Source organism: Bufo bufo, chromosome 5 (assembly GCF_905171765.1).
Source record: "Bufo bufo chromosome 5, aBufBuf1.1, whole genome shotgun sequence".
Lineage (NCBI taxonomy): Eukaryota > Metazoa > Chordata > Amphibia > Anura > Bufonidae > Bufo > Bufo bufo.
Window position 1 is genome coordinate 456,998,127 of NC_053393.1, and position 14,873 is coordinate 457,012,999.

General features: G+C 45.5%; 1 protein-coding gene across 1 annotated transcript; it reads right to left on the reverse strand.

The window, feature by feature from the left end:
* Positions 1–13,097: 13,097 nt before the first annotated feature.
* On the reverse strand, positions 13,098–14,500 carry LOC121002571 (DNA damage-regulated autophagy modulator protein 1-like). Its single transcript, XM_040434014.1, has 5 exons — positions 14,371–14,500; positions 14,035–14,177; positions 13,648–13,819; positions 13,218–13,279; positions 13,098–13,109 (listed from the first exon to the last, which is right to left on the reverse strand). Exons 1-5 carry the CDS (start codon positions 14,498–14,500, stop codon positions 13,098–13,100), a joined length of 519 nt encoding a protein of 172 aa, XP_040289948.1.
* Positions 14,501–14,873: the final 373 nt, after the last annotated feature.

Consider the following 14,873-nt stretch of genomic DNA (forward strand, 5'->3'; position numbering starts at 1 on the left):
CTGATTCTGTGCTGACATGAAGCATGAATCTCTGTTATGGGACCTCTCTCCTCTGCCTGGGTGCCTGGGCCTAAATATGTGACAGTGGCCTGTTCCAGTGGTGGGTGACGTGAAGCCTGATTCTCTTCTATGACATGAAGACTGATTCTGTGCTGACATGAAGCCTGAATCTCTGTTACGGGACCTCTCTCCTCTGTCTGGGTGCCGGGGCCTAAATATGTGACAGTGGCCTGTTCCTGTGGTGGGTGACGTGAAGCCTGATTCTCTGCTATGACATGAAGACTGATTCTGTGCTGACATGAAGCCTGAATCTCTGTTACGGGACCTCTCTCCTCTGTCTGGGTGCCGGGGCCTAAATATGTGACAGTGGCCTGTTCCTGTGGTGGGTGACGTGAAGCCTGATTCTCTGCTATGACATGAAGACTGATTCTGTGCTGACATGAAACCTGAATCTCTGTTACGGGACCTCTCTCCTCTGTCTGGGTGCCGGGGCCTAAATATGTGACAGTGGCCTGTTCCTGTGGTGGGTAACGTGAAGCCTGATTCTCTGCTATGACATGAAGACTGATTCTGTGCTGACATGTAGCCTGAATCTCTGTTATGGGACCTCTCTCCTCTGCCTGGGTGCCTGGGCCTAAATATGTGACAGTGGCCTGTTCCAGTCGTGGGTGACGTGAAGCCTGATTCTCTGCTATGACATGAAGACTGATTCTGTGCTGACATGAAGCCTGAATCTCTGTTACGGGACCTCTCTCCTCTGTCTGGGTGCCGGGGCCTAAATATGTGACAGTGGCCTGTTCCTGTGGTGGGTGACGTGAAGCCTGATTCTCTGCTATGACATGAAGACTGTTTCTGTGCTGACATGAAGCCTGAATCTCTGTTACGGGACCTCTCTCCTCTGTCTGGGTGCCGGGGCCTAAATATGTGACAGTGGCCTGTTCCTGTGGTGGGTGACGTGAAGCCTGATTCTCTGCTATGACATGAAGACTGATTCTGTGCTGACATGAAGCCTGAATCTCTGTTACGGGACCTCTCTCCTCTGTCTGGGTGCCTGGGCCTAAATATGTAACAGTGGCCTGTTCCTGTGGTGGGTGACGTGGAGCCTGATTCTCTGCTATGACATGAAGACTGATTCTGTGCTGACATGAAGCCTGAATCTCTGTTATGGGACCTCCCTCCTCTGCCTGGGTGGCTGGGCCTAAATATGTGATAGTGGCCTGTTCCAGTCGTGGGTGACGTGAAGTCTGATTCTCTGCTATGACATGAAGACTGATTCTGTGCTGACATGAAGCCTGAATCTCTGTTACGGGACCTCTCTCCTCTGTCTGGGTGCCGGGGCCTAAATATGTGACAGTGGCCTGTTCCTGTGGTGGGTGACGTGAAGCCTGATTCTCTGCTATGACATGAAGACTGATTCTGTGCTGACATGAAGCCTGAATGTCTGTTACGGGACCTCTCTCCTCTGTCTGGGTGCCGGGGCCTAAATATGTGACAGTGGCCTCTTCCAGTGGTGGGTGACGTGAAGCCTGATTCTCTGCTATGACATGAAGACTGATTCTCTGCTGACATGAAGCCTGAATCTCTGTTACGGGACCTCTCTCCTCTGCCTGGGTGCCTGGGCCTAAATATGTGACAGTGGCCTGTTCCAGTGGTGGGTGACGTGAAGCCTGATTCTCTGCTATGACATGAAGACTGATTCTCTGCTGACATGAAGCCAGATTCTCTGCTATGGCATGAAGAGACTGATTCTCTGCTGACGTGAAGGCCGATTCTCTGCTATGGGACCTCTGTCCAATTGATATTGGTTAATTTTTTTTATAATTTTTTTTTTAAATTCATTTCCCTATCCACATTTGTTTGCAGGGGATTTACCTACATGTTGCTGCCTTTTGCAGCCCTCTAGCTCTTTCCTGGGCTGTTTTACAGCCTTTTTAGTGCCGAAAAGTTCGGGTCCCCATTGACTTCAATGGGGTTCGGGTTCGGGTTCGGGACGAAGTTCGGGTCGGGTTCGGATCCCGAACCCGAACATTTCCGGGAAGTTCGGCCGAACTTCTCGAACCCGAACATCCAGGTGTTCGCTCAACTGTAGTTACATCCCATCTCACTTTCCAGTTGCTTTGTTATAGAAAGGGCACATCGGATTCCAACCAGGCCCTTACCGCCGGGATCCCCTGCTAGACCTTTCATCATGAAGATCCTGAACTACAGGGACAGAGACGCTATTTTGCTAGCTGCTCGACAGAAGGGGAATGTCAGCTATGAGAATGTCCGTTTGTCCTTTTACCCGGACTTTACTGCAGAGGTCCAGAAGAAAAGGAAGCAGTTTACTGAGGTCCGAGCGCGGCTGAGGGACAAAAATGTGAAATATGCCATGATCTACCCTTCTCGCTTGAGGGTGCAGGATGGTGAAACAGTCAGTTTTTTTACTACTCCTGAAGAGGCTACTGAATGGATTGAGAGAAATCTAAATGCAAGGCCTCACCGCTGATGGTTTATACTATAGTGTTGGCAGCTGGAGCAAATAATAATTGTTAAATTGTTTTGCTGACAAGATGGTTGGGGGAGGGGGGGAGTATCTGGTTTAAATGCACCATTATTACTCCTGTTAGAATCCCTGTTCTTTGACTTTGTCTATTGATCAGATGTTTAACCCCATATTGGTATGCTGGGTGGCAACACCCTGTATGACTATGCACTGTTGTGGGTAGACGTATATACTTGCTTCCTATCACCAACGTACCTATATGGTATATATGTTCTAATGAGTTAGGGTAGGTTATTGTACCCAGGAGTTGCTAGTTTGGGGTATCAGGCTCAACCATGTTAGGAAGGTTTGGGCAGGGTGGGTTAGGGAGGTTGGGAGCGGGTGGCTTGAAGAGAGTTTCTCTGTTGAGGGGTTCTTTTATGTGGATTGTAGTTGTGCGTGAATGTGGCTTCATTGGTCGGAACCTATGGAGATGTTATCTTTGGAAGAATAAATGGCGGTAATTAAGCTACTTTCGTGGAATGTTCAGGGTCTGAATGATAAGATTAAACGGTCTTTAGTGTTCAATTATCTGAAGAGGTATAACCCTGACATAATGTTATTGCAAGAAACGCACCTGCAGGGCCAGAAAGTACTAGCTTTGCGGCGCCCATGGATAGGCTCCAGTTATAATGCGGTTTACTCAAACCACGCTAGAGGCGTGTCTATTTTAATTGCTAAAAGTCTTCCGTTTCAAATACTATTTGTGCAGCTAGACCCTTATGGTAGGTATGTGATTTTATATGCTTGTGTCAGAGGCCTGCAGTACCTATTTGTGGGACTATATGTTCCTCCGCCATTCCACAGAGAGGTCCTAGACTTAATTACAGCTAAAATAGCAGGATTTCCAGCAATACCTTATATTATTATGGGTGACTATAATGCCACTTTAGATCCTATACGGGACAGAAGGGATGCCCAGGCCTCACACAACAATGTCCTATCACATTGGGCTAATACTTATGATTTAGTAGAGACGTGGCGCTATTTCCACCCCACAGATGCGCAATTCTCTTGCTATTCAGCTTCTACTGGCTTACTCTCTCGTATAGATCTGGCTTTTGTCAGCAGAGATTTATCCCCCTATATCAAGTCTAGTGATTATCTACCGAGAGGAGTTTCAGATCATGCCCCCCTCCTTCTTAAACTGTCACAGCCGCTGGCTTCGACTGATAAGCAGTGGCGGTTAAACCCTATGTGGCTCGAGGTATTACCTGTGGTGAGCGAGAGTCTAGATACATTGGGGAATTACTGGGCAGAAAATGAAGGGTCTACGAATCCTCTGGTAGAATGGGATGCTTTCAAGTCAGTAATGAGGGGCATTGATTGCTGCTATTGCAACTCATAGAAAGGAACTGAATATCAAACGGATAAAACTAGAGACGGAACTAGCTGATAAGGAGAGGTTATATATACTAGATCCGTGCCCTGAGAAACAGACTTTGTGGCTTGAGGCGCAGCGTAGGTTTACTTTGCATTTAACTGAATATACTGAGAAGAAACTTTTAAATCAGAGGCAAACTATTTTTTCAGATGGTGATAAGTGTGGCAGGGCCTTGGCGTACTTGACTAGATCTGAGACTCAACAAACGGTGGTGGCGGGAATTCTGAATGATCAGGGGCTCTTATTGAGGGAGCCCAGAGATGTCTGCCAACAGTTTGCCTCCTATTATGAGACATTGTATGCCCCCAAGATCACATGTACTTCGGAGGAAATTGTCAATTTCTTAGCAGGTATTAATATTCCTTCTTTGGACAGAGATGACAGGGGAGCCCTGGCGGCAGACATATCTGACCTGGAGATTGAAACGGCCATTAGTTCCTTAGCAACCAAGAAAACCCCGGGACCCGATGGATTTCCTGCTGAATGGTATAAGCGGTTTTCTAAAGACCTGGTTAGTAGATTTGGGAAGCTGTTGAGGTATGCACTGGAAAGTGGTTCGTTGCCACCGTCCTTTCTGGAGGCAACGATAGTAGTGATTCACAAGTCGGGGAAACCATCTGACCAGTGTAGCTCTTATCGACCTATCTCACTTCTGAATCTTGACGTCAAAATCTTTGCGAAGGTACTGGCGTTAAGATTGCGAGGGGTAATTCTCTCCTTGGTTGGGGTAGATCAATCGGGTTTTATGCCAGGGAAAACCACAGATATTAATTTAAGGCGATTGTTCACTAATCTTCAGGTCAAACATGATAACAGAGGTATGAGGGCTCTTGCGTCCTTAGACAATGAAAAAGCATTTGATTCAGTAGAATGGGAATTTATGTGGGCAGTGCTGACTCAAATGGGCTTTCCGGAGAAATTTTTGTGCTGGTTACAAATGCTTTATAGATCCCCTTCGGCGAGAGTCAGGGTGAATGGGTACACATCGGACTCCTTCCCCTTGGGTAGAGGCACTAGATAGGGCTGCCCTCTCTCCCTCCTGTTATTTGCATTAATTATGGAAACTTTGTCGATACTCATATCCTCTAACTCAGGTATAGAAGGCTGGGAAATAGCTGGAATATCAGAAAAGCTTTCATTATATGCTGATGACATGCTGGTTTACCTAGCAGATTCAGGGAAATCCTTGGATACCCTTTTAGGTGTTGTTGATCAATTTGGGGGTTTCTCGGGTCTCCGTGTGAACTGGGCTAAGTCTAGTCTATGTCTGGTTGATGATGTTGACCCAGCTCGCATTTCGATGAACAATAAGCTTCAGATTGTGGAGCAATTTACATATTTGGGGATTATTGTTCATAAAGAAGTGGCAAAATTTTATGATTTGAATGTTGCTCCTACAATGCAATCCATTACTCGAAAGCTAGAGGCTTGGGAAAACCTTCCTTTAACTCTGATTGGGCGTATCAATGTGGTAAAAATGATTCTTCTCCCAAAATTGCTATACTTATATAGGGCTGCCCCAGTGTTACTCCCCAAGAGACATTTTGCTACTGTGGATAGAATAATCGCTCTCTTTCTATGGAATAAGTCTTCTCCCAGAATAGCGAGATCCACCCTCCAGGCGTCTTACCTGCGGGGGGGTCTTGCCTTGCCAAACCTGTACATGTACTATGTAGCGGTGCAGCTGAGCTATGTGGCGTGGTGGGTACGGGCTGACTCAGGTAACCCCGCGGTAGTGTTGGAGGCAGCTTTATTGGGGTCCTATGAGGCACTTACGAACTTGGCATATAGGAGGGGGGCTAGGTCTACAATACACTACACCCAATCGATGGCTGCTGCAGTACAGATGTGGGTCAAATAGGGTCAGAAATGTAACCCTGATGAGAATGATATTACTTGGTCGCCATATTTGCCTTTGTGGAGAAACAGAGTGCTTCCGGAGCTGTTCTCATTACTGGAGTTTGAATTTTGGCCTCAGAGGGGGTTGCGCTACCTTACCCAACTATATGATAAGGGCCTATTTAGAACCTTCAATAGTTTGAAACAGGAATTTAATTTGCCCCAGCGTTGTTTGTATAGATATCTTCAACTCAGGCATGCCTGTCAGGCTCAGTTTGGTAGAGAACCTTTAAAACTGGAGTGTGGTACAGTTGAGGCAGCGATTAGGAGGGTTCCGTTGGTCAAACCAGTGTCGACCCTGTATGCCTCGTTGATGGCGTTGCAGGACTCCCCCCTAGACAGGGCATTTGTTAGGTGGAAAAGGGACATTGAAGGTTTGGAAGATGTTCATGTTAAAGAATCTAGCTGTACATGGAGATCTACAGTGGTAAGTGCTAGGGATCAGTTGATTCAAGTTAAATGGCTTCATAGGATTTATTATACTCCTGTGAGGCTATTTAAAATGGGTAAATTGCCGAACCCTCATTGTACAAGATGTGGACATGAAAACGGTTGTCTTATACACATGGTTTGGCAGTGTCCGATTATTCATGGCTTCTGGGAAGAGATCCATAAATATTTTAATGACAAACTAGGCTTTCCTAACGTCTGTACTGAACTCACTAGTCTGTTGGGAGTAGCCAACGAGATTGTTCCAACCAAATTTGGCAGGAAGCTGTATAGAATACTCTTATATTATGCTAGGAAAACTATCCTTCTCAACTGGAAACCTCCTAAGAATCCTACTGTGCAACAATGGGTACATCTAGTTAATGCTGATCTTGAATTATACAAGTTTGTGTATGAGAGAAGAGGGACCCCTGATCGCTTCATGAAGATATGGGACCCCTGGATTGGAGCCCAGACTCTAGTACCATAGATGACTGAAAGACTGTTCTGACCAATGAAGGCGTGTGTGAATGTGTGTGTGTGCAGTACTTTTAATCTTCCTTAGGATTGATATGTTGGGTACTGTTAATCCTGAAAGTGATATCTTTTTCTTCTATCCCAAACTTGGGTCATGAGGAACTGTTATGATTGATCCCATGTATTTGATTTGTACTGGACTTAATTGATGATTGTCTGTATTTGATGTGTTTGTTATGCTTTTTGCTAAATTAATTAATAAAAAGATACTATTAAAAAAAATATATGTGCCAACCACAGACCCCCCACCCCATAACAGTGCCATCCACAGACCCCCCCCAGCCCATAACAAAGCCATCCACAGACCCCCACCCCTTAACTGTGCCATCCACAGATTCTGAGTGCCCCCCCCCCCCGCCGCCGCCCCCCCCAGTATACAAATATAAAATATATTATTGAATTAAAAGTTATTAAACATGCCCCCCTCACTCCTAATAGAGTACCGTATATCCTAATTGCTTCTGTATAATGCCGGCAGGCAGGCCGGGCGGCCGGCGCGTCCCTCACTGACGTCACTTGCCTGCGCCGCCTGCTTCATTCATAAAGGAGGCGGTGCAAGAACGTGACATCAGGGAGTTACGCTGCCGCCCGCCCGGCCTGCCTGCCGGCATTATACAGAAGAAATTAGGATATACGGTACTATTAGGAGTGAGGGGGGCATGTTTAATAACTTTTAATTCAATAATACATTTTATATTAGAATACCGGAGCGGTGGGGCGGGGCTATAGTACAGTGACCGCACCGCCCCACCGCTATTGCCGGCCCCCAGCTCCTCCTCCCAGTCCCTCCCCCGGCCCCCGCTCCGTACATCGCATCCATCGATGTTAAAACTGTCAGCATTCGCCCCAAAAGGCGCAGGGGCATTTTCCTCCCATTTTTGGGGAGGAAAAAGTGCGTCTTATGGGGCGAAAAAACCGGTACATCTCTTTGTGCTGCTTGGATGGGGTTTATTAATAAGGATTGATCAGGATGTCTTGGCAAGAATGGCAACTTTAACATTCTCCATCCTTTTGTCCTCACCTGCTGGGTCTTTGTTAGCAGGCGGTTCTTTTACTACAGTGTCATTGTAAATGTAGTGACCTCCTTGATGACTTCTTCAAGCCGTGACTTGTTTTCGCCGGAGACCTCTTTGGCTCCTCACTTTTCCAGCATCTAACCTACCTTTTCCATCCTATGCAAACCTCCCATTTAGCTGATTCCTGTTATTCTGTGGGGGGGGGGGGGTTTCTGCCCCTTCTGCCCCACTTACAGTACCTTCTCTGTACTGCGGTGCCCTCAAACACCGTATTTTCGGAAGTGACATCATAACTATCATTAACTCTTCACAAAAAAAGGCAAATAGATTGTGCCCCAAAATAGTGCCCACTGATAGGACCATACTGCGCCCAGATAAATACTGCTATATAGTGCCCACTGACAGGGTCATACTGCGCCCAGATAAATACTGCTATATAGTGCCCACTGACAGGGTCATACTGCGCCCAGATAACTACTGCTATATAGTGCCCACTGATAGGGTCCTACTGCGCCCAGATAAATACTGCTTTATAGTGCCCACTGACAGGGTCATACTGCGCCCAGATAAATACTGCTATATAGTGCCCACTGACAGGGTCATACTGCGCCCAGATAACTACTGCTATATAGTGCCCACTGATAGGGTCCTACTGCGCCCAGATAAATACTGCTTTATAGTGCCCACTGACAGGGTCATACTGCACCCAGATAACTACTGCTATATAGTGCCCACTGACAGGGTCATACTGCACCCAGATAAATACTGCTACATAGTTCCCACTGCGTACAGATAAAGAGGTGATACCACGTCCGTGGCCAGGTTAATGGTGTCAGTGGGCTGAGCGGTCTGTGCCCCCTGGTGCTCAGCCTTCATCCAGTGCTCCGTTTTCCCCACCGCAGAGGGGCGCATTTGGTGCTGCCTCTTCTCCTTTGTTCTCTGGCCACCACCAGGGTCACACTTTACAAGTAACCCCATGATCATTGCCAAAACTTTGGGACTTAGCCAAAACCAAATCATTAGACCAGGGGTAATCTGACCAAACACCCCCCCTGCCCTCCACTGCAGTCAGTTTGGGGATCAGTATGGGTCCCGCAGCAGTTCCCCTGATCATCGGCCCCAACATACTTACCTGCTCTGCGCCGCGGGTAATTCTGTGTAATTCAGTGGTTTTTTTCTGCCCCTTCTGCCCCACTTACAGTACCTTCTGTCTACTGCGGTGCCCTCAAACACTGTATTTTCGGAAGTGACCGATCATAACTATAGAATATATACGGAACTGAGAATGCCTTTATGTATTTAAATTAATATATAACTTTTATTTTGTCATATAAAATAAGTGAGACAGTTAGGTGTAGTAGAAACCTGCACTATAGAAGATAGGGGGCGCACTGGGTCTGTAGTTGCAAATAAGGCCCAGTATCCTAGTCTGTTGGGGGAATGCTGGGGAGGAGCCTACTAATGAGGACCCTAACTCTCCCTAGATGCTCGCCCTACTTGGCATAGTCAACTGAGTGTGATTACCTCAGTGGCTGTAGTCAGGGCACTCGTCCTTATAAGGACGGCCCCCAGCCTCAGGAACCTCGGGCCTGTGCTGTACAGCCCTATGCTCAGATGACATCATAACTATCATTAACTCTTCACAAAAAATGACAAATAGATTGGGCCCCAAAATATAATAATGGAAGATGCCCAGTAGGGTTGCATCGGGTATAGAATTATCCATACCCAATCAATACTTTTGTACCGGTATCGATTTGATACCAGGATTTGTTTTTTACCGATACTGCGCAGCCTAGTATCACAGAACATGGCACGCGCTGCTCTCAGCGTGCACCATGTTCCCTCAGCAGCAAAGGGGAGAAGGAAGCAGTCTCTCCCTCCCTTCCCCTGTGCTCCCGCTGCCACCAATAAGAGGAGAGGAGGAGGGGGGGAGGGACTGTGGCCACGGTGCCACCAATGAAGATAATTAACGTTTAATACAGATACAGGAGGTGGGTGCCGGCGGCAGAATCACATAGCCGCACCCGACCTCTATGACAGGGAGCTGCGATCAGCGGGGTTAACTACCACTGATTACAGCTCCCTGTCATAGAGGTCGGGTGCTGGCACCCACCTCCTGTATTTGTATTAATGGTGGCACAGTATGCCCCCCTCAGTATTAAAAACATTGGTGGCGCAGTGCACCCCCCCAGTATTAAATTATTTGTGGCAGTGGCCACAGTGTCCATTCGCCCCCTCTTTATTGGTGGTGCAGTAGCAGTTCCGATTGGAGCCCCAGCAGTGTAATCCTGGGGCTCCGATTGGTTACCATGGCAGCCAGGACGCTACTGAAACCCTGGCTGCCATGGTAAGCTCCCTGCTGCTGTGTGTACAAAGCTCAGGGCAGCAGGGACAGTGTAAAGTCCTGTTCACCTTAAAAGAGCTCTATTAGGATTAATAAGACAAGGGATTAAAAGATCCTAGGTTCTAACACCTAAGAGGGGAAATAGTTTTTAAATAAAAGGTTAAAAATCACAACAACAAAATATTAAGTATAAATCACCCTCTTTCCCAATTTTATATATAAAATATATAAACAATAAATAAATAAACATATTACATATCGCCACATCCGAAAAATCCAAACTATTAAAATATAAAAAAATATCTTCTATGTAGTGAACGGCGTAACAGAAGAAAAAAAAAACTGCGCCATTCACCATTTTTTAGTCACCCTGGCCCCCCGCAAAAAAATAGGACAAGACTGTTCGATTATGGGCCGGATGTTCCATAAAATGCGGAATGCACTCTACGTTTTTGGTGTTTTATTTTTTTTGCATGGTATCGAGTATCGCAATACTTTTTTATGGTATCAAAATCGAATAAAATGTTGTTATAATGACAACCCTAATGCCCAGTACCCCAGATGGTGATGGTGTACAACACAGTAAAAGTGCCATATTTTGTATCCAAAAGTATAACTGTGATCTTATTAGTTCCCTACGCAGAAATAAAGCCAAATAATTTGCTCCTCTCTTTGTGCCTTCTAGAAAGTAAAAATGCTTACTGTGTGCCCCCTAGAGAGTAACAGTGCTTCTTATTCCCCCCTAGACAGTAATGATGCATCCTGAGTGCCCCTGAGTGCTCAATAAAAAGGTAACCATGTCCCTGAGTGTCCCCTTCAACATTTATGTTGCCTCAAGTGCCCCTTAAAATGTTTTGTTGCCCCCCAATTGCTCCCTTAAAAAGATATAATGCCCCTAAGTGCACCACACTCATTTTCAGACTGTATGTTACAAAAAAATGTTTTAAAACTTTTACTCAACTCACCACATTTCCCTAATGAGCGATCTGACAGAGTCTGCGTATGACAATGTGGTGACATCATTACACCACCCATGCCGACACACTTACAACCTCTGCTTGGTCCCAGGGTGCTGTAGACCACAGGCCTCTGATCTGCTCTGTTATTAGTAAGCCTGTTTATACTGGTCTCCAGTCATGGGTCTAATGGTATATACTGTGCTCTGATACTGGTATTTCAGTTGTATATTCATTTTGTCCTTGGTAATGCAGGGCGATATTCTATTCCTCTTTACTGGCAGTGATATAGATTGTGTCCTGTCACTGGCAATCTAGTGGTATTTATCCTATTCCTTGTATTACCAGTGGTGTATGCCTTTCTATCATTGGTAGCCTAATGGTTAATATATTCCCTGACACTTGTATTCCTGTATACACTACCCCCCTTCATTAACAGTCCAGTTGTATATTTACTATTCCCTGTTACTTCTTCTCGATTGCTGTATACTATCCCATCATTAGAAGTCCAGTCCTATATACTACCACAGCTAGTACAGTGGTATGTAATAACAGTAGTCCAGAAGGTGAGCAAATATTGGACCTTCCTTTCAAGGGATGTGGGTCTGTAGTGGTGGCATGAACCTGCAATAGAAGAAAGCTCCGTTTTGACTTGAGCTCTGGGGCCCCCTCTCTATAAGGTACACCCTGTTTTCAGAGGTTTTATAAATATGACTTAACAATAATATTACCCATTTTCTTCCAAATTGTTTAAAGGAGTATTCCAATTAGAATATGTTATCCCTTATCCCCTGGAAAGAAAATACCTGGTAGATTGGTGGCAGTCTGCCCACTTAGACCAGGTCCGCAACCAGTCACAATGATGAGGGATCCACGCCCCCAATTTGAAAAGAGCACTGGTTGAGTCTGCGCACCACCACTCTGTTCATTCTGTAGCAGAATACAACATCACTATCTCTAACAATCACATAGATTTGGGGTGGAGTTGTAGGGCATATGCTCGACCAACACTCCATTCAAACAAGGGGACACAAGTCCTAGTAATAGCTGGATAAAAGATGAATTATCCCAAACAGAATGCCCTTTTAATGAATCACTTTTATTATACCCAGAAAATTTGAAGGAAATCTAACCCTGCCATTAGCACCTTCATCTTTTTCCTTCCAGAGCTTGGACTGATCACCCCTATGAAGTTCCCCGGTCTTTATTGGGTAACATTAGTTACAATACATTCCCTACAATAAAGAGGCTCGGACACATTGTTAGCTACCTCATGTATTGACTCATTTATTAACAGGCCAGTGGTTTTGAAATGCCCCTGATGATGGTGAACCCCCAACTCATCCTTCAACACTCAGGAAAGGAAAAACCCCCTAGTGGAGGAAACCTCCAGGGAACCATGGCTGAAGGACTGCCCTTCCCCTGGGCAAGGGGGTAAAAACCATCATTTGAGATGAGGTAGCTATGGAAAGTCCGGGTAATTGTCACATCCAGTATTTGGAAATTCTGCTAGATGTTGAATCCAGAAAATCCGGTAAATGTCAAATCCGGTATTAGGAAAGTCCGGTAAAATGTCACATCCAGTATTGAGGACAGAGACCAAGCCTGGAATCTGCCTCTTGATCCAGAAGATTCATGTCCAGCAATGTCATGATGGTTTCAGTTGTCTTGGCGCTCCACCCCTTGGATCTTATTGGGGGTTTTCAGGGTCCTGGGTCTTTTCTCTCAGGCCAATGGAGACACCTTCTCGGGACAACGTTAAAGACAAACGCTGAGAAAAAAGAATAAAGACCATTAATTATAAAACAGCTCTATATAATATATTACTTCTCTGAAATGTTTCTGGAGCACATTAGACCTTGATACGACATCTACTCACCTGGAAATCTGTATAGTTCAGTAGTTGGTGTATTATCAGGCCAAGGAATCCAGTCCACTCGGCCACCATGCCTGTCCTGGTGTAGATCTGCAGAAGACAGAATAGAGGATTAGTGCCTGGCGGTACTCACCAGGGACTCTATATGGAGTGAGATGGTAAGATGGAGGTGAGATAGGAGCTTTTATATTACTGTTACACGGGAAAGATGTAGATTATACAAGACGGTGAAAAGTTGCATGAACTCACCTCTTCACATCGGCCAGTACATGGAAGAAGCTGAAAGTAGCCGATGGTCATACACACAGAAACTGGAAGGACGAGTTAAGGACAAGTAACAGAATTAATTCTATTATTATAGTGTTTCCTATACTGTGATGTCTGATCTGTGCTACAATGGGGTCAAAGGAAGCGAATAATCTTAGTTGCCAACAGTCCCAAATTTGCCAAAATGTTTCCAAATTTTCAGAGACAATCTCTCTGTAAATTTGGGTTGTCCTGGGCCGAAAAATGGGTGGGGCTTAGTTTAACTCCACCAATGAGTGAGCGTGACCTGACAATTTAAGGGGGTGGGTAGCTTGACCCAAATTTACTAACGGCAGTAATGATGGTAAGTACGTATGTGTAAGTGTATCCAGCACACAACATGGCACTGTACCAGTCAGCTATAAGAGGATACAGGTCAGCAGGCCCACAATGGGCACCAAGGTTGATGCCAATCTAATGTGGCATAGGCGGCGACTGCTGAAGGATTTCTTGTACAGGCATACAGCTTGACCTAGGTTGTAAACGGCACAAAAGAAAAATGCCGGTCCTGCGCCGATCCTGTGGACTGTAGGACTGATCCTCATCTAGAACAAAAGCAGAGGAATAAATGTCATCAATATGGACGTCATGAAGATCTGAGAATACAGAACAGCAGAGGCCGCAGGTGGTGTAATTATACAGGGGCAGTAATACATAAGAATAGTCACCAGGGCGCGTCATTGTATTTATACACATCTCTTGACTTCAAGCGATGTCCCCTCTGTATTACTAGTCCTGAGACCTCTGTATATAAACCTACCGAAACTATGGCGGTCACAATGGTCCCAATGCAGCCCATCCATGCAACGACATAGAGGATTCTCTGGCAGATGATATGTCGCCTCTCTGATTGTTCAGACCGGATGATCATGAACCGGTACATGATGGAAGCGTTGCCAGCTCCTGAAATAGACAATACATGGGATCAGCCGGGAACGTCCATAGACACTTGTGATAACCTCAAGGACTCAGTGATTATTATAATCTCCAGTGATGGCCGCCGCTCAGCAGTGAATAGTGATTAGGGAGATAACGTCATCACTGAGCGCTGGAGCCGCTGATCTCCTCATGATGTTGTCTCTCTAAATCCACTTACCAAAAAGGGCAGATATTAAGAAGACCACTGTAAAGACCACCGATTCGGGGAATATTCGTCCCGTGTCACTGAGAAAGAAAGCAAAATATTGGGTGTTATTAGGACACAAACGGCAGCAGGATTGCGTCATGTCTTCTAATAGCAGAGGAGACTTTATTTCCTTCCATTGTAATCATCCTCCATAATATGATCTAATGTCCAGACACAAATAGAAGACAAACAACAATGGGGAAGATATTATGGAGCCGTTGCTCATAGCAACCAGTGAGATTGCAACTCTAAAAAATTATTAAGAAAGAGACATTTTCTACAAAAAGTTGCTTTTTGCACTCTTAAGCCATTTCCAAAAAGTGGGTGTGGTTTAGGTGGGTTTAGCAGGAGGGGGCGGGCCTCTGCAAACTGGCAAATTTCCACCTGAAATAGTTGGTGCAATTTTAATTATTATTTTTTTTGTGCATGGGGGTCAGAGATGCTCCTAATTTATTATGAGGCTTGTGCATCTC